Source organism: Ochotona curzoniae, unplaced genomic scaffold (assembly GCF_017591425.1).
Source record: "Ochotona curzoniae isolate NIBS_2020 unplaced genomic scaffold, NIBS_Ocur_1.0 patch75, whole genome shotgun sequence".
Taxonomy (NCBI): Eukaryota; Metazoa; Chordata; class Mammalia; order Lagomorpha; family Ochotonidae; genus Ochotona; species Ochotona curzoniae.
Window position 1 is genome coordinate 867,415 of NW_024467056.1, and position 23,001 is coordinate 890,415.

At 42.7% G+C, this 23,001-nt stretch overlaps 1 protein-coding gene and 1 non-coding gene across 7 annotated transcripts in view; both read right to left on the bottom strand.

Annotated features, from left to right (window-relative positions):
- Window positions 1-821: 821 nt before the first annotated feature.
- LOC121168205 (zinc finger protein 106-like) overlaps window positions 822-23,001 on the bottom strand; it is a 54,753-nt gene continuing 32,573 nt past the window's right edge. For 3 of the 6 annotated variants that reach the window (XM_040998095.1, XM_040998093.1, XM_040998097.1), the window contains 16 exons: window positions 22,306-22,375; window positions 20,912-21,066; window positions 20,766-20,826; window positions 19,965-20,303; window positions 18,305-19,085; window positions 17,687-17,742; window positions 16,904-17,049; window positions 14,192-14,326; window positions 11,401-11,517; window positions 8,620-8,811; window positions 8,158-8,220; window positions 7,060-7,179; window positions 6,478-6,549; window positions 5,687-5,758; window positions 4,748-4,894; window positions 822-4,308 (listed from right to left, as the gene is read on the bottom strand). In XM_040998095.1, the coding sequence (XP_040854029.1) occupies window positions 4,252-4,308; window positions 4,748-4,894; window positions 5,687-5,758; window positions 6,478-6,549; window positions 7,060-7,179; window positions 8,158-8,220; window positions 8,620-8,811; window positions 11,401-11,517; window positions 14,192-14,326; window positions 16,904-17,049; window positions 17,687-17,742; window positions 18,305-19,085; window positions 19,965-20,303; window positions 20,766-20,826; window positions 20,912-21,066; window positions 22,306-22,375 (2,583 nt within the window). In that variant the 3' untranslated portion in view covers window positions 822-4,251. The other 3 variants (XM_040998094.1, XM_040998096.1, XM_040998098.1) reach the window with 3 other exon arrangements.
- Window positions 11,039-11,178, bottom strand: LOC121168212. Its single transcript, XR_005885706.1, has one exon. It is a non-coding gene; the product is annotated as a small nucleolar RNA SNORA29 (small nucleolar RNA).

Genomic DNA, 23,001 nt, shown 5'->3' on the forward strand with positions numbered 1-23,001 from the left:
ACATTGAGAGAACAGGTCTGTCCCTTGACCACATAGACAAATGTCTGCCTCAGCCAGCTGCAGCCAGGCTGAGGGGCTGGCTCTACTGCTGAGCTGCTGTAGCTCCAATATCAAAATGCCCTGCTGGCTTCACTCGGCCATCTGCATTCTCCTGCTGCAGCGCTCCAGGCTCTCCCAGTCATGGATCAGTAACCAGATGAGCAGCTCTTAGTTCTGATTGTTTCAGGGTGGGCCTATACGTGGTACACTCATTCAGCGGAACAGGGCCAGACACCTTGGGTTTCTGGACTCCTAAGTTTGGCTGCATTCTAAAACAGTTGCTCTCTAAATAAAAGCATTTGTATGGCTGGTTCTACTGTGTTTTGTTTTCTCACACCAGCCTTAGGGCTTCTGAGCATACACTCAACCTATCCCCTGTAGAAAGCCCTAGATTTAGCACAAAATGGAAACGCAAAAGCAAAACTCCAAGCCCCACTTTAATTATGCCCATTTTTGAGCAGAGTAATCACTTGGATACTTGTCCTGATCTTGTAAGGAAGAAAAAGTGGTTGGCAATGTATAGAACATTGCCATCAAATGGTTCACCCCAAAGCAGTCGAGCTAGTTCCCACAGTGAGATGAACAGGGGATGCTCTTTCGGGCCCTGGCTTCTGTGATCATCAACCTCTTGATGCTGGACAAAACGTTGAATACAGCCGTTTACCAAACTTATCAAGACTCCAGTCTGTGGCACATCTGTAAGTATCCCCTCCTTGCCTCTTAATGCCAGAATAGAAAAGGACGGACTATCAACAGGCAGACAAGGAAACAAAAGTAAACAGTCAATTAATAAAAGTACTTTATTTCTCTTGCATTTGCTTTATATCTCCCTTTACAAAGTTATGAATTTCACAGCTTTATACCAAAAGGTAAGAAGGGTAGGCTATTTGCTTATAAACATTTTTAAAGTCGCCTGGTTCTGTTCTTCTCATCCATATTCAATATTAAAAAAAATCAGAAACCAAAGATGCTGGAGCAGCTCTAGGACAAAAGATCTTCAACAGCCCTTCCTCCTGACCTCTGCCTTCCTTATGGCTGTGAATTCAGAGAAAACTGGGGGCACTGCAGGTACCCTGTTACCCAGTAGGGCCACACTCTGGGGCCTGCAGGTGAGAGGCTGTAGGCGGTTTGGGTTACCGGAGGATTTCCCATCCACTTGAACATGGAGATCGGCGGCGACTGTCGAAACCACCTCCCCACAGCTTCTCTACCCACCTCTCACACACCCTGCAGAGCCTAAAGATTGGGGCAGGGACGAAGCTACCACTTTACAGACGTGGCAGGCAAGGCCTTCGTAACAGGAACAAAATATAAAACTCCTAAGTATATATAAACTACAGTTATCTGACCAAACCAGAGTGCGTACTGTTCAAACGTAGCTCATTCTCTCCTCCAAAGAATGCCGGGCCATTCCACTACATGTACCCCTTCTTCCACCAAGCCATCCACATACCCAGTCACTAACATCGTCCACTGCATCATCTACCATGAAAAAAAAAACCCAGAACAAAACCCGTTAGGCAAATAAGTACCTGAACAGTAATAACATTGCCTATAAACTACAGGTAGATCAGGAGCTAGATACTCAATTGCTCACTTCTCTGAGAGAGGAAAACAGTTTTACCCACCAAAGCAGAAGCATGGTAGGAAGTAATGACTTTTTCTCACCTTCAGGTAATATCAGGTCACGGTAATCATTCTTTGTTTGAATTGTGGTTTTTGTTTTGTAACTGAGTAGGAGTATCCAAAAGGATATTTTGAAAGTAATTAAAAATGTTTGCAAAACTTGAAGTGACATAATTTATCAGAACTGCCATTAACATATGAGCATATGCACACAGAATGAGATTACAGATTCTGTGAATTTCTTGGCTTTGACCCCTTGGGTAGGCACAGACAGTTGTTAAAGAAATGTGTTATATGACAGATGCTTTCCTCCTTTAAGCTGCTTTAAATACCAGCGCGGGTGCAGAACCCTAGGCCTGGCTCTCCTCTGAGGGAAACAGGGCTGTCAGCAGCTTTGCATGTGGAGGATTAAATTGGCAGCCATGTTCTGCAAAATTTTCAAGAAGCTCACAGATAATAACCAGGAGCAGCCAAGGCGCTTACAGTCCCTCTGCTTCTCCAGGTACGATAAGAGTGGTTTACTTGGTGTGACACAGGAACCTGATGCTGAGAACATTTTCACTGGTTCTTAAAACAGACATTACTGCTACTTTTTCAAAGAAAACTCCGGTGAAATTACACACACAGGATTCCCAAAGCTACACTGTTTTCACCCTGTCAGTTTCTAAATTCCTCAAGAATGCCCCTGTGACTGCCTACCACCTCACCTCACCACTCCCAAAGGCCCGAGCATTCACATGGCACCAGAGGCACTCGGCAGCACAGCAGGGCCCCTCCACGCAGGACACTCCAGGCCCTTCTGGCACAACACCCACCCATGTGCAAATGTAGTTTCCTGCAACCCCAAGGGCCAGACTTGGCAATAAATTCACACATATTACCCAAGAAGTCACCACTCCCAACTTCACCAACTTGGCTTCTGTGGTCATAGGAAATGGAGGTGAGAGAGGTGTGGAAAGCTACTAAATCCCATTCAGAACCGGCACAGACACACTTCCAGCAGCAAGGTCCTGGTCTTCCTTCCACATCCCGTAGATCTCAGCAGAGTGGCTCACGCGGGGCCATCTGTCACCCAGCAGCAGCTCCTGAGTTAGTCTGCACCTACTTTGAATGTAGCAGGAGACACAGGAGCTTGGCTGGAGAGAACACACTTAGTCCTGTAGGAAGTTTCAGGGGTTCCTGGACCTTCCTGAGGCCTGCTCCTGAATCCCTGGTGAAGGCTTCTACCCCAGCACCTGTGAGAAGTCAGGGAGGGGGGCACTGAGGGGTGTAAAAGGTGGGGCTCACCGGATGGTATGCCACCAGGAAATGGGAGCCCTCATATCCTTTAAGCCTGGGATGAGCCACAGGGCTGCCTCCCCTGAGTTTCTCTATGTCTCTGGAAAAGAATTGCAGTTTGGCAGATCTGGAAACCAAAGGCTGCAAAGTAATGCCTGCACTGCTTGACTGGTAAGAGTCCAGGAAAAAAAAAATCCCCAAACACAGCAGTCCCATTAGGATTTGGTGTTTTTCTTGAAAACAAGGAAAATATTCCCTTCACTCCACTCCATTCTTATTACCCAATTTGCAGGCAAGTATGGGCCAAGACACGGACTTCAAAAATAAGTCCAGAAAGCATGCTTGAGGCCCTAAAAATTATACTCAGGCATCCAACCACTCCCCTCCCCACTTTTGGGTGCCACAGGTGGACCCCTTACTGGTATCTAGGAGTACCAGAGGGTCTCATCAGTCTAGGCAGGGCAAGACAGGGGGAGAAACAGGGTGACAAGCAACCCCAAAGGTTTCAAACCCGCATCAGGCCCACACTAGGCTCCAGGAGTCAGGAACTACAGAGGGAAACAGAGGTTCCCTCTAGGTCAGAGCACAGCAGGACTGTGGCTGCCTGGGCCAGGTCTTCGTGCGGCCCCCCAGGGCGCTGAGAGTCCATGGAGTTGGGCTGTCTCCGAAGACCTGCTGCTCCGGGAGCTGCTCCCTGAATTCCTGTAACAGCCAGCACTCACTCACTCTAAGGATCTGTCAAAGTGTATCTTCTAGCGTTTTAGACAGCTCGTTCATTTACAAAGCAAGAAAACACACTGCACATAATTGTAGGGAAGGAAACTACTTGCTTCCAATTTAAATGCTCAGTTTTTCTGAGTCATTGAAACCGATCCTGAAAATCTAACATTTGGACAAAATTTTACTTAAAAGCCTAACTACAAATTTAAACCATAAGAACATAGCTAAAAATCACAAACTTAAATCAACAAAATGTAGGTATGATTACGGTCAAACTGGGTAACCAATAAAGATCTGAACTTTTAATAAACAACTGGAGATTCCTGGCAGCATAAATTACAATATTCACGCCACCCTGGAGGAGTGTGATTCCTTAAAATACACTTAAATCTGTTTAAAATCTGCAGCCAGAACATAAAGGGTAACCTGTCATTCCATAGAGCTTCCCAGACTCACGTCAGTGGTAAGCCTGGCTGGTCGCCACTTTCCCCTTCCTAACTACAAGCAAGAAGGGAAAAGTGGCATGTGAAAGGGGCTGAGCTGGAAATAGTCCCACAAATGACTTCCCAACATGGGAGGCAAAAAGCTTCACGGATGGATTTTGCTGTCATCTTCAGCATGTCGTTCAATGTGTCCTGCAGCATCCTAGGGAAAAAGGAACAAGAGCCTATGAGAGAAGAATTGGTGGTAGGACAAGACAAGACAAAGTCCAAGCCAAGGGCAGCCCTGTGGGTCTAGCCTATCTGGGATCTGCACAGCGAAGGCTGTCGGGAACCAGTACCTGGTGAATTTACATAAAAATCTGCTCTGAAAGGTGAGCTCCGGCCTGTGCACAAGAGCTCTGCAATAAACCTCCAGGTTTGCATGCTGGGTTTGAGACAGCTGGAAATATTTTAGGTTTTTTTCTCAAAAAACTACCCAACTCTTCACTGAAGACCCGAAGTTGTACCCCAAGTGTCTAAATAATAAAAATTTCTAGGCCCTCCTTCTTTATTGTAACTCTGTACATTCTTAACAAAGTGACAAAGATTTGCCAGTCTCCACATTGAGCAGTCATCTACACCTTATGAACCCACTCAGGTACCTGCTTGGATCCTTTCCTGGCGGTGAAAAAAGCATCGCAGTTCTTCCACCGGCATTTTAGAGTTTGAAAGTTTGGATTAGTGTGGTCGGTCAACAGGTGTTGCTTTAAATGATCTATTACTCCAAATATCAGAGAGCAACCATGCCACTGGAGGGATGACAGACAAGATCAGGTTAAAGAGCGTCTTCAACGAGCAGTCAGAGCCTCCCTCGCTTGGAGCCTGTACATTCTGTACAACAAAAAACAAGCCCTTGTTCACTGATTTATTTTAAGCTAGAGAATAGAACAGGGACTGGAGTTGTGGCACAATGCATTAAGTTGCCTTGTGTGATGCTGGCATCCCAAATGTGACCTAGGTCAAGTCTTGCCGCTCCATTTCCAATCTAGCTTCCTGCTAATGCGCGTGGGAAAGCAGAAGATGACCCAAATACACGAATCTCTGCATCCACATAAGAGATCTGGAAAAAGCTCCTGGCTCCTGGCTTAGGAGTGGCCCAGATCCAGCTACTTCTAGCCATCTGAGGAGTGAACCAGGTGATGAAAGATCTCTCTCCTAATTCTGCCTTTCAAATTAATAAACAAATCTTTAAATAAATAAAAACAAATAATTTGACGAGGAGATAAACCAAACCATCAATGCTTACAGTCTCTGACACAACTGGAAGCAGTATATAAAAATAAAACTATCTACTTTTTTATTTCACGTACTTCTATTTTGCTGAAACTTCTGAAGGCATGTGCTAACTTTAATCAAACAAACCACCTAGGAGACAGTATGTCAGACATTTCCATGTACCTTGTAACAGATTTAATTAAGTGGAAGGCATTAAATAGGTGCTCACATGTAAAAATGGTGAGCTAAAAGTAAAGAAAATCTGTAAGTAGGTCTAGAGTCAAGCAATTCTAAGGTCTGGTGAGAAGAACATCTTCACTCCTTACCCAACAGCGGTAATTCTGCATCAGATTCAGTCTCACAGCCTGAATGCTGCCATCGTAACAGCCAGTGTAAATCTATAAACAGAGGTTTAAGGTTAAACCAAAATCTACACAATTGCACAACACCCTCAATATAAGAGCTCAGAACAACTTTTAATAGCTATAGGAGGACATAATTCTAAACACGACCAGCTCCCAAGTACTAATATGGAATAGCAGTTTCTAGGACTTCCCATCTGACAACGTGAAGCTGTCCTCATTGGAAATGTGGCTGAGAACAAGAGCAGGACTCAGAGAAAGCCGCCTCTACCTGAGCTGCTATGACTCGGGCTTCTAATGGACTCAGTGTTTCGTGGCAAGAAAAGGATCTACTACAGAAACATTAGAAACCTGCATCTTGGTTCAACTCTGGTATTTCTTAAAATAAAATCGGGCTTATCAGAGTTCAGTGAATTAGCTTTTACTTATACGTCTGCTATAATTATACCACACTAGCCAAATCTAATACCATTCCAATGTTCCATTCAGATCATGGTGTCTCTGGAAAAAAGATCACTTTTTAAATATCTCCTATTTGATAGTGATATTAAGATTGATATTAAAATATTATTTGCTATTAAATAGGAAACAGAATGTTCAACAATGCCATTGAGTTACTTCACAGCATCATTACTGCAGGAGACAGATATTCAATGAGCTGGCACATCAGAAACTGAAAGTGATAGGCAGTAATACTCCTGTCAATATAGAGACTTTTAAGTGAATATATTCTATGACTTGGCCGTTTTACTCACCACACTCTTATGGATGGTCATGCACATAATCATGTCTTTGTGTCCTCCATAAACTTGCAAGCGATCATGAGACTGAGGCAGAAGGAAAAAAGAGAGAACCGAGGTTATCTGTGTTTGTGTTTAACAATAAGCAGTCATTGAGGGCCTTTTGTGAGGTTTTTAACCAGACGTGAGCCACTAAATTGAAGCACTAGGAACATTGTTAACAGAATTATATTCCAATGGCAATCTGCCTAGTAAGTTCCATTCCTCAAAGGGGAAGCTGGTAACCAGAAATAATAAAACCAACTTGTTTAATATCAAACTTCAAACTGCACATAAGGACATAAGGGGACATTTTCAGAGTCTGAGTTTTTCTCCAGGAACAACTGAGGCTTTGCCACCTGCAAGCCTGATCAGTATCTTCAGAGCAGTCTGACAAGGGTATAATCTATGGGCAAGCTGTTTCATAATTAGCTAGAGTATTTATGAAAATGCAGATTCCCGGGATCCACCCTCCCAACATTATTGCATCAAAAATCAAACCCCCAAAAATCAGTGCTCCAAAATGGATTCAATCAAAATAATCAATCTAAGTTATACCTGTAACTCATAGACTCGAACAAATTTATCCAGGCAGGCAGTCACCATCACTTTCCCCAGGATGTTCACCACTGTCACTGCATGATTGTGACCTTTATAGATCCGCACAAGCTCACCAGTCTACGTCAGAAGAAAGGTTAGGTGAACAGACTGTCCCCCAAGATTCTGTGCTGCTCTGGAGATCTGTCATTCTGTAAGTGTAAGAAGCATAACTCCAAGGCCATCAAGACACATGCATAGCTGTTTTAATTTTAACAGCTGACGGGCTCCCACAAGCAATTATTATGCATACAGAAAATATGCAATGGATCCTGAGAGAAGCTGAGGTCACAGGAAGGGAAGGGGGAACACGTTTGCCTATTTTGCAGCTTTCAAAGGACAGGTCAAACATTCCTAATCTGATGATCTGAGACACTCAGAAATCTGAACGTTTTCAACTAACAACATCCTCAGGTGATAGATCATAAAAAACACTAAATGCATTAAAAATACTGTACAAAATAAACTTCACTCTATTTGACTAGGGTATATACAAAACAAAATAAATTCTCTGTTCAGACTTGGGTTCCATCCTCAAGACAGCTTGCTACATTTTTTTTTTTAATATTCCCAAACCAGGAAAACTGCAAAAATCTGAAACCCTCTTGGACCCAGGTATTTTGAATCTGTGCTTGCACTTTGCCATCTCCTGGGATCTAGACAGCGAGTTCCCAAATGGCAGTACCCTCAGGTCTAAAGACCAGGAAATAAGCATCCCAGAGCTGCCTCAATAAGCTGAGCTGCCTTGAAGCTGTTTTTCCTCACTGTTTTAAACAAATCATCATATTTACTTTCGAAAAGCCTTGGCTGCTGAATTTACATAGAGCTTAACTGAAGCATGTAAACAAAACCATACTGGCAATCTGCCTTCCATTAAAAATTTTAACTGTGTCACAATTTCCAGACTGTTCAGTGATGTCTAAAAGTGTACAAATAAGGATTATTGTTAATCCTTTTGCAGGATAAAGGACTTATTTTAAAATGTAAGAGGTCTTAGGAAGCCTTTTGCTTTAGCTACTGTTTTATTAAATTTCCTTATACAACATCACAGTGACTTACATGAATATTGTGAGCGTGAACTGACTGATCACTCGAACCACTGAACACCAGGTCATTCACCACCTTGAAGAATAAATGGGCAAGTTAGATTTTCTATAGGGTTCTCAGTTTCCTTTATAACTTGTTGTTACAAAGGGGATTTTAACTTCTGAGACGAGCATGAATTAGACCGAATTCCCCAAATTATCTCAACTAAAACTTAAGTCTGACCATTGGAAGTGCTGGTGAACTGACAACTCTTAGAGTGATCATGAGGTTGCCTAGCAGAGGAGGAAGGGTATAACCACATTCTACAGTAAAATACACTTGGTTTCTTGGTTAACATATTAAAGAGAGTATCATTTGGTGATTCAGGCACAAAGATTATTATATTCTAAATAATGCATCAGACGACCTGAAAAGTGCTATTCAAAACCCCTCAGCTCGTGCCAGACCACTCTTGTTCTCACACGCTGTACTTGCCTTCATGCAAAGGATGGTTTTGCTGTGGCCCTCCAGAGTTCTGAGGAGCAGGCCGTTCCGGGCGTCACGTACACTAATGGTACAGTCGTAAGAGCCCACAACCAGCAGCTTTCGGGCACCTTCCTGAGCTGTGGCAAGACAGCTGACTGCTCGAGGGCCATGACACTCAAAGATCTCCATGCGTTTGTTGTTCTGAAAAGTAAGCACTGTCAGATTCAGTAAACGCAACCTTGCTAGAAAAAAACAAAACTAAACTAAAAAACAAACCAAATCACTGTTTTAGGACTAATTCTCAATTCCGTGACCTACACTCGACATTTCTATGCTTCCAACCTCCATCCAGTCCTCTCTGCTGTGTTCATGGCCTCTCCCTTCCCTGATCTAGTTGGGGGACAAACTCTTACATGACAGATCAATTGATCATTTCAACCACATGATTCTCAACTTAATTAGAAAATGACTGTTTTCATATTCCTTAATAATAAAGAATCAATATTTTCCATACTACATTTTCCAGGCAACAGACCCTAAAATTCTTCCACTATATTAAAAAAAAAATGATAAATGAATGTTCGTGTCTTTTCATCTACTTGAATATGTGTATGGAATCAAACTCCCAGAAATTTGGCAGAGATCAGCAGTCGGGAGCCTGCAGAGCTGAGAAACTACTTAAGCCTTCCCAAAGTGTTAGGGACACAGAATAATTAGAATTCAAGACTCAGTGCAGACATGTCTGGGTAAGTAATTCTGGGCAAATCAAAGGAACTCCAGGGGAAACCTTCAAAATTTACACCCAAGTCAAGATGCTCACATTCTAGATCTCTTTTTTTAGAGCTTTTAAATCATATTAAGAATGTATCCATTCAAATTTATTATCAGGGCTAGGTGCACCATCCATTGGTCTGCGTATGAAATGGGGCTGGGGACATGCTGACTGCAACCACCAATGTGTGTGCAGGCTGACGTGGGTGATGAACTGAACTGGACTCCACACTAGCTGAGACATACAGGAGTCTGGTTGCGGTCACCTCTGCCAAGGTTTCTTGGATACACCCCTCTCCAAATGGATCACTGGACTTAAACTCCAACCATGGGCAAAAATCACAGGCTATGTGGTCTGACCATGGAGTGCATTTGTCAAAACTGGGGTTCCATGGTTGCTGAGGCCTACACAATGAACGGCAAGCCCAGATGCTCATGGCAGACATGACAGCCAAATCATTGAGGCCTGCAGGGAAAACTAGTACCTTGGAGAGCAGAAATTACTCTCTTGATCTATTCATATCAAGCAGTCAGCTTGGCAACTGATTATACATGTGCTAGATTCTTTTACCCTAGGCTTCTTACAGCAGCAAGCATGTCATTTTACTGCATCCTTTATATAACTGCTGCATGTAGCACATAACAAACAAATGACATGGTAATGGTACATAGCACATATTCTGGGACAGGCATTTGGCACAAAGGCTTCAACAGTGCTTGGGGTTCCCACAACACACACTGCAGTGCCTGGGTTCAAGCGCCAGCTCTGTTTCTAATCCCAGCTTCTTGCTAATGCATACCACAGGAGGCTGCAAAAGATGATGCAAGAACTTGAATCCCAGCCAACCACATGGAAGAACCAGACTGAGCTCCTGGCTCTTGGTGTCAGCTTGGGCCAGCTTTGGCTGCTGTGAATCCTTGGGGAGTGAACCAAAAGACGGGACATCATTCTGTGTCTGCCTGGCTAGCTCTCCCAGTACGCTCTCCAAGTAAGTAAAAACAAACTTAAAAAAAATCACTAAACATTCTAAGTACACATGTACTACAAGAGGCTCATGGGATATGATGCTGCAATAATTAGTAATCCAATCTATGAATTCCACTTTTTAGATTACCTCTTTTATCCACTTCTTTTCATCCATACACTAACTTTTCTAGTCAGCTTTCATCACAAGCCTCCAATGGCTGCCTTGCTTCTACGAATACCAGTCTTCCCCAATATCATCTGCACAGTGAGTTTTTCTAAATACAAATACCACAAAAAATGCAACTGCCTTCACAAAATACAAAGGCCATCAAGCACTTCCTAAGCCTTATCTGAGACCTAGCATGTAACGGATGCCCGTTAATGGTGTGCTCAACAAGTAAATTGATCTCTGCATTGTACAGGTTTGTTAAGACCATCTTTACAAGACTCTAAATCAGTTCCAAATTACGCCAGTATCATATTCAAAAAAATTCAGACTGCTTTCATGGTGTGGTTCTTAAAATGAGATATACTAATTTAACCTGTGACTCATTATTTGGCCCAAAATTGGCACACTTGCTCTTATTTTTTTCTGTTTAAGGTGTAGAAGAAAAACACGTAAAGCATGTTATCAGTCAAGCTTTTTGGTTTTATCACATTTAACGACAGCAATAAAAGATCACAAGCAATGGTGTTCTGTTCAGCCATTTCATATAGAAGGAGGGTACCAAAACCCCCTCCCTCTTCAGATCATGGCAACTTTGCTCTATCCCACAAGCATAGCCACTAAAATCTACTCATTGAAGAAAATGTGGTAGTCAAATGGGAGCCACACTTGATCTTATTTGGTAGCATTACATTTTGGTCCTGGTACATCTCATCTACGCAGACAGAAGAAAGGCTCTTATTTCACTTACATCACAAAATAACTGTTTTTGAGAAGTGGTTAATTTTATTTCCTTAAACAAGAAAACAGAAAACCTCCCGTCTGCTACTCCTTCCCACACACAAATGGGCAAAAGAATTCAGTCTTCTCCCCACCAACCACTCACCTTTATGTTGAAGGTGACCACAGTGCCATTGGCCAGTCCGGCATAGAGGATTCGCCATCTACTGTGGAGGCAGAGAACCCGGTCTTCCAGCTCTAACTGCTCCAGACACTCTCGGGTCTGACAAAAGCATACAACATCTATCAGCAAATGGGATGGGAAAACAATTTCCCCATGAGAGCAAATTTAATAATGAGAATTTTATTATTATTATTTTATGATACAGTTCCATAGGCCCTGGAATTTCCCCTACCCTCTCTCCTATATATATATATATATATATTCTAATATATATTCCAATAATAACAGTATGTATATATTCTAATAGCCAGTATGCATGCCTCCAATTTATATAATTTATATACCTCCAATTTATAGAATATATACACATATATTCTAATAGCAGTATGCATGCCTCCAATTTAGAATGTACAAGCTTTTCAAAGGGGCACTATGAGTTGGGTCTGAGCCCTCTAAATAAATGTCAAAAATTAAAGCTGCATTTGCAACCTGGCTTTATAATTGTGTATTTGGCAAACATGTTATTCATAAGGGCTTTCCTGCAATGTATTCATTAAACCACCTTCAAATTCCTGCTTCGCAATGGCTGCTAAATTAGTTGGGCCATAATTACCCAGGAAGTTTTTTTTTTCTTTAAATTTTAACTTTTTTTTTTTAAAGGCAGAGTTACAGAAGGAAGTACAGAAAGAGAGGGCGGGGCGGGGCGGGGCGGGGAGCGCAATCTCCCATCTGCTGTTCACTCTCCAAATAACCGCAACAACTAGAGCAGAGCTGCCCCAAAGCCTGGTTCTTCTTCCAGGTCTCCCATGGGGGTGTAGGGGCCCAAGGACCACACCCTCCTTTGCCGTTTTCCCAGGGAATAAGCTGGAGTTGGATCACAAGTAGAACAGCCAGGACTAAAACTGGAGGTGTATGGGATGCTGGTGCTGCAGGTGGATTAGAACCGGCACCCATATGGGATTCCGGCATGTTCAAGGCAAGGACTTTAACTGCCAGGCTATTGCACTGGGCCCTATATCTTATTTGTTGATGAACTTTCCAGTTTATCTTCTTGCTGTCTTCCTATTTAGTGATCTCTCATATGAAGAGGGCTAGTGAAGTCTCCAACTATTGTGGAGAGCGGAGCCGCGCCTCAAAGATGGCGCTTGTTGACCATTGCACAAAGGTGGTAAACAGGTTTTGGGAAGTTACTGAGGATTGGGCCGAGCACGCAGGGAAGCTACGTGACCTAAGTCATGATTGGTGTGCTTGCCACATGATGTGAGGAGCTGTGTATGGATTGGTTTGTGTAATGTAAAAAGGTCTGGGTAAAAAATAGTTAAGAGGAGATTCTCCCAGGCGCGCTTCAAGGCTAGAGCTAAGGCTATCGCTTCAAGGCTATGTTGTAGCTGCTATCGCTAGCGCTAGGCTGTAGCTGCTTTCACTTTGCTGCAATAAATCTTACAACTGTTGTAACTGCTTTTGCTTTGTAACTACCCTTGAAGTCCGCAGAAATAAACTTTTCAAAGAATCTTTACCGTATCGGGGTCTTGCTCGCGGGACGAGGGACCCTGATAAACTATTATTGTGAAACTTGTTAATTCCTCCCTTCTATACTGTTGGTTTGCTTCACCTACTACTTTATTGACTCTTATTATGAAATGTCCCCCTTTCTCCAACAACATCTGTCTCAAAGTGTTTGCCCAATACTGACATCATTGCCCTATGCCCTTTTTATTATTTGTGTAAGACAATTCATATTTTTTCAATTTTTTTTTACTTTCAATTGTATTGTGTTTTGTGCTTTCAATTTACTTTCTATTGTATCTTTGACGTTAAAGTGTTTCTTCTTTTCTTTTTTTAAAAGATACATTTATTTTTATTGGAAAGAGATTAACAGAAAGAACAACAAAGATTTTTCCATCCGCTGGTTCACTCTCCAGATGGCTGCAACAGCCTGAGCTCAACCAATTCGAAGCCAGGAGCCAGGAGCTTCTTCCAAGTTTCCCACGTGGCGCAGGGTCCCATGCTTTGGGCCATCCTCCGCTGTTCCCTCAGGCCACAAGTAGGGAGCTAGATGGGAAATGGAGCAGCCAGGACACAAACTGGCACCCATAGGGGATCCTGGCACTTGGAGGAGGAGGATTAGCCAATCAAGCCATTACACTTGGCCCTAAAGTTTTATTTTTTTTATTTGGTATTACTTCTGCATCTTACCTATATCTGTCTTTTGATTTTGATGGCATTTCATTTGCTTTTAATGTAATTAGAATTTTTTTTTTAATTTGTTCCAATTTGAGCCCTCTTTTTGTCAATCTATTTTATCTTATACTAAATTTTTCAAGTATGTTATTTTAATTTCTCAACTAGCTTTCTAAGTTCAATTTATTCTGCTTCACCAGCGGTGGCCCCTAAATGTAAGTTCTTCAGCCCTTTCCCAGACATGCTTAGGACAAGGTTCAGTGCTGTGCGTTAACAAGGCTTCCACATGAATCTAACGTACACTGAAGCTGTGAAACAGCAGCATCAGTCCTTAGCAATCTACTTCACACTCATTCCCACTGAGATGTCAGAACCTTACACTAACACAGCTTCATTCACTCCATCTCCTCTATGTACCTATTATCACACATATTCCACCCATGTGTATTATAAACCTAACAGTGTAACTAAACATGTGGTTTGTATTCACCTCATACATATCTGAATTTATACCAGAGTTCCCACTCTTCCCAATCAACACGGTTAGATGTAGGTCATTATTACCCCTTCTGGTTTCTCTGGACTCACCCACCTTAACATGATAGCAGCGAATGGTGTGGTCACTGGAACCAGTGTAGAGGGCGGCGTTCTTCTCAGATGTCTGGGTCACCAGCAGGCAGTTCACTTTGGAGCTATGGCCTTCAAAGATGCCGATACATTTCCGACTCTAAAGTCAAACACAGGTCACGTTATCACTTGTAGGGTACAGATGATCAAGTAAAGTGTTTCTTCCTCAACAAAATGAGGCAACAACAGTCAGGTCACTACTTTTTGCTCAGTGCCTACAATAATGCCTGGAACACAAAAGGTATTCAGTAACTAGCCATTCACTGAATGCCCAACTGATGGCTGCAGGGTCTGGGGTACCTGCAGCTGGATGCTGAGCCATAACCAGAAAACACTTAATACACTCCTCCACAGGAGAGGACAGAAGCCAATTCTCTACCTTGAGCAACACTAATATATGGACCAAATACAAACTATAGTGCTAATTATCCTGAATAGGTATGTATTTGATCATTGAAAAACAGGTTTCATCAAAGGTTTTAGTGGCTTACATGTGACTTCCACAGAGAACATTCTAAATGATATGTCTGTATATATGCACAGATCTATTTAGGATGTACACACACACAGACACAGACACAGACACACACACACACAGACACAGACACAGACACACACAGACACAGACACACACACACAGACACACACACACAGACAGACACACACACACACAGACACAGACACACACACACACACACAGACACAGACACACACACACACACACACAGAACACACAGACACACACACACACACAGACACAGACACACACAGACACAGACACAGACACACACACACACACACAGACACAGACACACACACACACAGACACAGACACAACACACACACACACACACACAGACACAGACACACACACAGACACACACACACACACACACACAGACACAGACACACACACACAGACACAGACACACACACACACACACACACACAGACACAGACACAGACACACACACACACACACAGACACACAGACACACACACACACACACAGACACACACACACACAGACACAGACACAGACACACACAGACACAGACACACAGACACAGACACAGACACACACATACACACACACACACAGACACAGACACAGACACACACACACACAGACACAGACACACACAGACACAGACACAGACACACACACACACACACAGACACAGACACACACACACAGAGACACAGACACACACACACACACACACACACACAGACAGACAGACACAGACACACACACACAGACACAGACACACACACACACACACACAGACACAGACACACACACACACACAGACACAGACACAGACACAGACACAGACACACACAGACACAGACACAGACACAGACACAGACACACACACAGACACAGACACACACAGACACAGACACACACACACACACACACACACAGACACAGACACACACACACAGACACAGACACACACACACACACACACAGACACAGACACACACACACACACACACCCTCTGCAATTTAACTGTTATGCTCATATTTCCTTATAACACTGCTTCCTTCCTTCAGTCCCTCCCATTACTTCTCCCATCACTAGGTGGAAGGAGGTTACATTTTTGTTATCTGTGGCAAACAATTTTCCTGATCCATCAACTAACTTTCAAATTTTCTGATTACAAAAATTACTTCAGTAGTACTTCCAAGGCATTATTTATTCAGAAAACACGGCATTTCTAAAATTTCTTGGCTATCAGAGCCAGCAAACAGATCTCGACACATATCAAGTACTCGGAAGTTCTTTTTTTGAGACTAAGGAAGATCAGAAATGTAAGTGTGAGGCAGTGGGGAAGGACTGCTCTCCTGTCACCTGGACACTCAGCAGCTGTCAGGAAATGTCTCCTCTGATGCCTTCTTAGAGCTCCTCTCTGTGACCTACCAGCGACTCAACTGCCCCCACACCAACTCCAGGGGTGGCAGCTGACTGACCAGAGCCTGCTGGCATGGGTTTAACCTCCTTTGCAGCAAGTGAAGGTACCAGCAGTATAAAGTCTAGCACGCTTTTGTGGTATTAGGAGCGGGGGGGGGGGGGGGGGGGGCGCAAAACACCACAGTGGCTATTGACATCTGTCTGTGAGAAGGGGAACCAGCTTTTAGAAAGGAGTGGTCCCTGAGAAGGCAGAATAGAAAGACAGAGAGATCAGGTCTCCAGTGTCTCATTCTGAGGCTCACCCCTACCTTGGGATAGACAGTAAATTCCCCAAGTTGTTTAAGGGAAAGAGTTGGCTTTTCGGGCCTGGTGTGATGGTGTAGCGGTTAAAGTCCTTGCCTTGCATGTGCCAGGATCCCATATGGTCATTGGTTCTAATCCCGGCAGCCCCGCTTCCCATCCAGAGCTCTCTACTTCTGGTCTGGGAAAGCAGTCGAGGACGGTCCAAAGCCTTGGGACCCTGCACCTGCATGGGAGACCCAGAAGAGCTCCTGGTTCCTAGCTTCAGATTGGCACAGCTCCAGCCGTTGTGCTCACTTGGGGAGTGAACCATCAGACGGAAGATCTTCTTCTCTGTCTCTCCTCTTTGTATATCTGCCTTTCTAATAAAAATAAATAAATCTTAAAAAAAAAAAAAAAAAGAGTTGGCTTTTCTAAAGCCTGCTTCAAACATTCTAAATGCTACATGAACTTACCACCAGATTATACACACGGACAGTTTTATCCGCTGAGCAAGTATACAGTAAGTTCCCAAATATCTGGATTGCATTCACAGCAGCCTGGTGCCCTTCAAAGCTCCCTTCTGTGGGCTCATCATCATCTCCTGGCTCTGAGGATATTTCTAGAAAGTACGGACAGATTTCAGAGACATGGCTACCAATCAAAACCATTATACCATACAGAGGTTCCCAGATTAAACCAAAAAGACCTTCTACAGTCTAGTTTTCCTAGCAAAGTCCTGTATTTCCTTGGAAGATTTTTAACAATCCTAGAATAAAAGACAGCATGGCAGGCCTTCATGCAGAAGGTTTATTTTGCTGAAGAAGTTTTTAAACCCAAGCATCTTCCCCTCACCCCCCAATGGAAGTTTCCATCAATTTGGGAAAATCCCTTGCAGAATGAGCATCTAAAGGACAGCTGAGAGGCACCTGTACCTCGCCATTATTTCCCCTTGCTGCCAGTTATTTCCTTGAGTAAGACACTGAAGCAGTTTCTTCTTAAAGCAAAAATCCCTGCAGCCAATGAAACCTAAATGCTAATCAGCTGAACACAGCTGGGAGCCGGATAAGACAGGAAGAACTGCCAAGGCCAGGACTGGAGGACTTAAGGATGCCAGGACTGCCCATCAACACAATCCCCTTTGGGACTGCCCCCACCCCCTCCCATTAGGTTACACAAATAAAGTAAAATCCTGACTCTAACATGCATCAGCCATTATTCCCCACAGTTAAATGTAAATTAAACTGAATGACAAATACCTGAAGAGTTCTTAGATACTTTTATAGAAGTGATTACTGTTTGAGTTTCTGCCACACTGCAAAAATAATAGCAAAAGTGTTCTCTTAGTATATATGTGGAAAGGATAGGTAGTAAATATCTCCTAACTCTAAAATTTTTTTCTAAACAATGGGCAATAGATCAGCTTCTCTATTAAAATTTCTCCCTGAAGGGAAGGATGAATATTTAGCACAAAGTAAAACCTTTTCCGACAAGGGTTGGTTCTTCCATATCATAACTCCTGCTATAGTTACATAAATCTCATTTCTAAGCAAATATTGATTCAAAACTAAAAGCTTTCTTTGTTTGTTTTTGTTTTTTTAAAGAAGACTGGGGCAGGCATTTTAGCATAACCATTAAGTTACCCTTGGGGTGCCTGCACTTGAAGTCACATTGACCCTGCTCTTGATCGAGGAGGGAGCAGATGACGATTCAGTGTCTGGGTTCCCACCACCCTTGTGGCCTCACCAGCCCTTAGTGTTGTCAGCAGCTGGGTGGTAAAACAACCAATCTCTATCTCCCTGCCTTTCGAATTAAATGGGGGGGAAAAAAAAGGATTGGTGAGAGCTATTCTGACTGAACCAATGCAACCTCCTCACCTTACGTGGATGCCATCTTTATGGCGAGTGACAATCTCACTGGTAGAGCTAACTTCATCACATCCAGAACGAGAAGTTTCCAGCGAGTTTGGCTCTGTAGTGTTCCAGGTATCCTTTTTGGATGGGCTGTCTGGTTTCTCCTCTCCAGACTCAGAGGATTCGATTGGTATCACTTCCAGAGGAAGGTTATTAATTTCCAGGACTTCCAGGGACGAGTCACTGTCGGGCTCATCTCGGACACTGTCCTGCTCCAGACCAGCTCTGCTGTCTTCCCAAGTGGATGTCGTTACTTTCCCTCCTTTGGTTAACTTCCCGCTTTTAACCTTCCTCACGGGTTTCGCGGTAAACACATCCTGCTCGGTGTCACTGTTCTCAGGAACACGGGTGGCACGCAGAGTTTTCTTCTTCCGAAGTTTCTTCTTTTTCTTGTTCACCTTTGTGTCGGCTGATGTCAGGGTGGATTCAGCCTGCTGCTCAGGCTGGTCAACTGGGGAGTGGGGTTCCTTCTCCAACGAGGTTTCGGCAGTAAAAGATAATCTTGGGAAAGAACTGGTACAGGCTTCAGACCCAATGTTGCCTTTGGTTGGTTCTTCACGTCCTTTATTTATACTAGGAAGACTAGACGATTGGGAGGAGGGAGAGTTTTCTCTGTCCCTGATGCTTTCTTGCTCCACAGACAACTTGAGTTCTTGGCTAGGCTCATGGAAACTTTCTGTTAGCCCTGAGAAGGGCAACGTTGCGGTCATGACGGGGTAAGCGGGAGAACTATCGCTCATCTCTCCTGAATCGAGAAGAAAAAAATTACTGCGTCCTTTTTGTGTTTGCTGTTTATTTTCACAAACTAAACACGTCACTGACTGGATCTCTACCAGACATCGGGGATACATGCACAAAACCACGGCTGTTAGGGCTGTTGTCACAGGCCTCTGGGACCTGCAGGACACGCTCCTGTTGGAGCGCTTACTCTTCTCCTATCAACCCCACAAAAAACATGCGTGTCATTGTCCCTATGGAAGCTTCTTGTGGACAAGGACTGCTTCTATCCATCTTGTTTTCTCATTTAAGATGTTCATATAGCCAATGCTATTGTATTAGGAGACACATATTTACCTGACTAAAGCACACTTTTATGTCTTAGCAATTTGTCACTATACATTTTACCTACACATCATCCAATTTTTGCTACACACTAATAGTTAAAAAGCCAGCTGACTTAAAAATGTCCTCTTTCTTTAACTCAGTTGTTTCATGTCTAGGAATTTTAATTCATGAAATACAAATATACTGGAAGACACATTACACAGCACAAGAAAGGCTGAAATAATATGTAATAAGGTAACATCTACAATTTCAGTTTTCCAACTTTTCACAAAGGATATAACTTCAACCCCATGCACAAAAACCGAACTCATGCACGTGTCCTAATAAAAGTGTTAATACAAAGTCAACTCAGTAACACTAGATTGGAGAAAATCAGGAAGAGGTTACTGATATTTAAATTCTCTAAAGTCTTTTAAAAGAATGACCCTGAATGAAAGAGATTTCAATGAAAATTAGGATAACTTTTGTTTTTTCATGGCAAGTATAGTTTCACGCCACTCAAACCGTTGCCCTAGTCCCACTGCAGGGATACCCTTCATCTAGAGAAAAGTTTACATACTCTGAGCTTGCAGTAATCCCTTGGACACATGGCAGGCAGAGCCTTGTGACACAGCATTCGGATTCTCTTCTTGTTCGGGAGACATGGGCTCTTGTTTAATATGAACTGATGAGTCTGGAGCAGGGACACTGCCATGGGCTGGCAAGGTGGATGTGTTGACTTGGAGAGGGGCTCCCGTGGATGAGGGAGACGCGAGGGACGATGGTGGTTCCAGAAACGCTGGGTGAAAAGGTGTCGGCAGCAGTGTGGCGTCAGCAGATGTCTGAGACCTACTGTTCCTTTGTTCTCGTGTGAGGCTGCAGGGTACCTGGTCTGGGTGCTCAGAGGGTTCATATGTTTCTAGAATAGGATCCAGAAATACAAACAAATGTAAAAATCTGGAAAGCCACTGGTTTCTCAGTGAATACGTGTTTTTAGAGATTAGAAGACAGTTTTAAATCAATGTATTAAATAAATGTGATAACCTATACAACTATCATCAAGATGTCAGAACATATTTCAACATTCAAACTTCAAAATTTTAAGTGATTTATCTCGTTATCTCATATAGGTAGGTACTCATAGAAAAGCCAAGAGTGGAAGCTAGTCTTGTGATGACTAATTTAAAGCTCTTCTCTTAAGACACTGTCTCTCTGGCTAGGCATTTTTGCGGATACATAGTCTATGGGCTTTTCCAGAGCAGGACAGAACCAGAGAAGAACAGAAATCATGACGTATCTGTAAGTACCCATTACTCTGCTCTACAGGGTAAAATTGTAGTAAGACACAGAGGCCCCATCCCACCAGACATTCTCTGAATACCTTGCAATCCCTGTAGAATCTGTATTCTTTGGGTCCTCAGTGCACTCATCTCCACAGTGATCTAAAAATAAAGTATTCCGTTAAGCATGCTGAAATCCAACTTGAAAGACAAATCCACTTTCATCACACCTTCTGTCTGTTGTCACCTGCTGTTTGAGCATAAGCAGTCTCTGAACTTCAATGTAAGCTGTCTGAAGTGCTGCCCGCGCTTGCACAAGGTTGTTATCCATGCACTGTAGTGATTTACTTAGTTCTTCCTCCCTTAAAGAAATATTCAGCAGCTGGTCAACCTGAGAACGTTCTGCAAGAAATCAGATGGTTTAATACTGAAATTTATCTTTAATAATACAACTCCTCAAAAAATGAGCTGAACTGATTATTCTTTCTAATAGGTCATATTAGAGATCTATTGATTTTCACAGAACATGTATTGAAGGTAATATCAAAGCTAGAAACTAAAAATTGAGAACTGGTAGGCTGTAGGTTCAAGTACACTATTACTCTGTACTGTCTTACCTAATTACCTTCCACCAAATACCTTTACAGGTGAAATCCATGTTCTAGGCAAATCAGCTTTGAGGTGGTATGTTCCATTCTTTTGGTATGCCATTCTTTTCACACAGGGCTTTTGCTTAGATCAAGAGTAAGATCTAGGCTGCTGGCTCTCTCCTCCTCCTAACCTTTATTTTTCCAGTCTGTTAACTCAAAATAGTTCTGCTTATTACAGAAAGCTTCCTGAGGAAATACTGCTTTGATAGAATACATTTAAATGTTCTACTATGTGTATGTATTCCAACACCTGTGTGCTAAACTTCACACCCACACATCAACTATGATATCCCAACTTAAGTGTCTCAAGGGTCCTTCAAGCAATGAATCCAAACGGCAATCTGCCATCTTTCTATACTTTCAACTTACTCCCATTGGGGAATTTTCTATCTCTACTAACGGTATCATCATTTATCCAGGCTAAAACTGGAGCCACCCTTGACACCTCCTCCCTCATTTATCACATCCATTTGCCACCCCACTCTGTGACATGACTCACTTTCTGCTTATACTGCAACTCGATTTAAGTCAACAGAAAGTCAAGAGTCAGAAGCATTATCAGTGAGAGAAAAACTGTTCATATCTACCCTTTGAAATTCCATTAAAAAGGTAACCAAGACACCTCAAAAACAGAAAATGGGAAAAACGGCTACTTATATGTTACTAAGAGGCATAAAATACTAAATATCCTGTTGCTTTCATCCCACCTAAAAGGCCAATGAGATTTTCTCACTTTACAATATATTAACTGTATTAACCGAGATATATTCACTGTAACTTACAGCTGTATGCGACCAATTTCTGCTATTGTTATAAATGGATGTTGTGGGAAATCAAGCTTTTCTCTACCCTTCAGCCAGGCAGCAATAATTCAAAGAAACGATACACAGATCATTAGTGTTTGATCACTGCGAGTTACATTCCAGGTCAAGTTGTAAAAAGGCTAATGTGCTATTAACACAATGCTCTGCCAGAATATTCCGCACCATACCTTTCTTTCCTTTAATTTTTCTTCTTTTGTTCTTTCTCTCAAGACTTGGGAGTTCAGGAGAAGATCCATCCTGGAAGGATAAGACAAGTGGAAAATACTATATAGGTAAAAGCTGTCACGTGAGAGAGGTAAAAACAATCAGTTCCAAGATGGCCAGACACTGCTCATCAGGTCCCACACACAAGGTACAAACTGAAGTACTACTTGAATGAAAGTACTGATCTAAACAAACAAAACAAAAAGGTGGAAAATAAAATTTAAAAAACAAACTAAACTATTTGTGAGGTAAAACAAAGATATCCTCTGGTCATAAGACAACTGTTAGCATAAAAGTCTGTTTTCAAGTTTTCAAAAATGTCTGCTACATAGTATTCAGTTCAGAGGAATCCAGGAGGAAGCCAAGTTCTTAGCTACTCCGTGTACATATTTTCCCAAAGGACCAGAATCTAGACTGTATCACTACCAAGAGCTTTTTCAGCAAGGGGGCCTGAGAAGGCAAGGCAATATAAACGACAAAGAGGCATCAGACAGGGAGTGAACCAGCAGATGGAACACCTTCTTTCTCTGCAACTCCTTCTCTCTGTAAATCTGCCTCTCTGATAAAAATAAATCTTTAAAAAGAAAGGAAGAGAAAAAAAAAAAAGAGGGAAAATATTAAAGGGCCAGGCTGTGTAATGGTCCAAAGCTAGAGTTACA